Source organism: Aplysia californica, unplaced genomic scaffold, assembly GCF_000002075.1.
Source record: "Aplysia californica isolate F4 #8 unplaced genomic scaffold, AplCal3.0 scaffold00218, whole genome shotgun sequence".
Classification (NCBI taxonomy): domain Eukaryota; kingdom Metazoa; phylum Mollusca; class Gastropoda; order Aplysiida; family Aplysiidae; genus Aplysia; species Aplysia californica.
In genome coordinates, this window is record NW_004797488.1 from 906,757 (window position 1) to 909,155 (window position 2,399).

At 40.5% G+C, this 2,399-nt stretch overlaps 1 protein-coding gene across 1 annotated transcript in view; it reads left to right on the forward strand.

The window, feature by feature from the left end:
• Positions 1–2,399, forward strand: part of LOC101848525 — a gene marked incomplete in the record, with an annotated part of 327,286 nt that overhangs the window by 316,883 nt on the left and 8,004 nt on the right. Inside the window, 1 exon segment of the mRNA XM_013083221.2 lies at positions 1,453–1,554. Within this exon segment, the coding sequence (XP_012938675.2) occupies positions 1,453–1,554 (102 nt within the window).

Here is a 2,399-nt window from a genome sequence, read left to right on the forward strand (position 1 = left end):
CCCTCATTTCTACCAGACAGTTGTTGGTTAGACTTGTTTTTATGTACTTCAAACCAAAATCACTGGAGCTTTACCACTTGGGCGCAGTTGGTCCTCATAAGTATGAAAAGTCTGGTGAAACTGGAACCGTAATTTGTTTGACTTGTATCTGTTTCCAGAAATCGAATCGGGGTTGAGAAAAATAATGATGAAATATGAACGGAGCGAGCCAAGACTCTCTCACTGGATGTCTAGACTGAATAATTTATATTATGGAAATTCTTACGCCATTCTGAGAACGGGGTTCAAAAAGAACGTCCAATGATAATGTCTCATCGCTGGTTTGTCGTTTCGCTGTGTGGGATATAAGTGGCGCACCCATCTGTTTAGCTGAGTTACTTAATCTATATTCCGATTTATTATATTGCTGCTGTCAAGTACACAGCATACATTTCCTTTCATTCTGAAAACAATAACACTGCTGCCAATCGTATTAGCAATAGTAATATTATGTTCTTACAATTAATTACAGCAGGTGGTTGGCGGGTTATCTCGTGTGGTTTGCTTGTTCTTTCCGGTTAAACATTTGTTGTCCTTATCTATCCGTTTTATGTTTGTTACTCTTTTGTAACACCTCAAATTTTCTGCACTTATATGACCTAATTGTGTTGCAAGTGCCGTAAGACACCTGCTAAAACATTACAATTACAGACGTATGAAGATTGGGGATATTTTTCCCTCACTTCGACACTATTTGATTAGTAAGAATGCTGCCTGCTACGGCCGTGCATGTCAGGGTCGACCCGTGCAGGGTTTAGATACATGTGCACAATATCCCAGTGGTTGGTTGGTGGGTGCTCTGGTGTGGTTTGCTTCTTCTTTCCTATCAAACATTTATCGTCCTTATCTCCCCTTTTTCTTTTTAGGTTTGTAACTCTCTTGAAACACCTCTAACCTTCTGGCGCTCATATGACCTTGTGCATTTGCGAGTGCCGTAAAACCTCTACTAAAACTAAAAACAGCATCCCGTCGAACAGACACAAATACTCGATAAAATAGATCTATAATTTATTTTCTCTCTCGGGAATCTGAGGAAAGCGTTGCATCGCTTCACCATAAACGGGAAACAGAAGGGTTTATTGCGGATTAATGTCGTGTTTGATGATATCGACAAGAATTGTGTGAATCTATTAACGTGTATCCATTATGATTTTTGTGTAATAATTGTGTGTTTTGTTTTGTTTTGGTTTGTTTTGTTTTCTTTGTTTGTTTGTTTTTTCAGTTGGCTTCTTTGGCTGCTGTATTGCTCCTTTTCGTCCATATATATCTCCTCCTCCTTTCTTGTGTACTCTTTTGTCACTTTTCTAACCTTCTGCACTTGTTTTACCTAACTGTGCTGCAAGTGCCGTAAAAAAAATAATTAAATACAATAAAAACACACATTTTTACTGTAATCTACTTTCTTTTCCACAGGTCTCATACACATTCTGTAAAGATTTCATTTCCGCCTTGCTCAAGGACATGAGTATCACGGACTTTGGTCGTACCAAGGTCTTGCTCAAGGCTTTCCAAAGGGTGAGTTTGATATATAGACCAAATAGGATGGATAACTATAGGCCTATATTATTATAATACTTGAGCTCGCAGCAGTGACATTACACGACGTGTAATACATGTACATGGCTGCCTTCTTACGCTCCTCGGCATTGCCGCTTGCGCCCTTTAAAATTGACATGAACAATCAGAGCAGTCACCCCGCTCCCCACGATTTCTAGTGTATATGAAACACCATCCTGCCCTTATATTTCAGTGTAACCTTGTAGATTTCCTCCTAAGAGCGCCAAGACGTCTTCACGTGGATCTCAAAAAGTACTCGCCAGTCTGTTGAACTGCGCATATCTTGCCTTTGAGGTTCAGCGTCCCAGAGTGGGCACGCGCAGGCCCTGTTCGTTTACGTGGGGGACATCACTGCCACGAACTCTGAGCATGGGTGGTTGGCGGGTGCTCTGGTGTGGTTTGCTCCTTCTATCCTATCAAACATCTATCGTCCTTATCTCTCCTTCTTTTTTTGTGTTTGTTACCCTCTTGTAACACCTCTAATATTCGGCAGTTATATGACCTTATTGTGTTGCAAGTGCCACAAAACACTCACTTAAACGAACCCTGAGCAGTAATTATGTTTAAAAAAAACTCTTTGATATAGACCTAATAATATGTATGTATTATCTCTTGAAGAAGGAGAATGGTGCATCTGGGTTTTTTGTTGTTTTTGTAAAGTGTTTTACGGCGCTCGCAACTGCATAGGTCATATGAGCGCGTGGGACACTCCTAATATTTTCAGTTGGTAGGAAATTTTGAATTTTGCCCGGGTGGCGGCCGAAGCCTACTCTTATCGATTTTAGACCACCAAGGGATCTTTA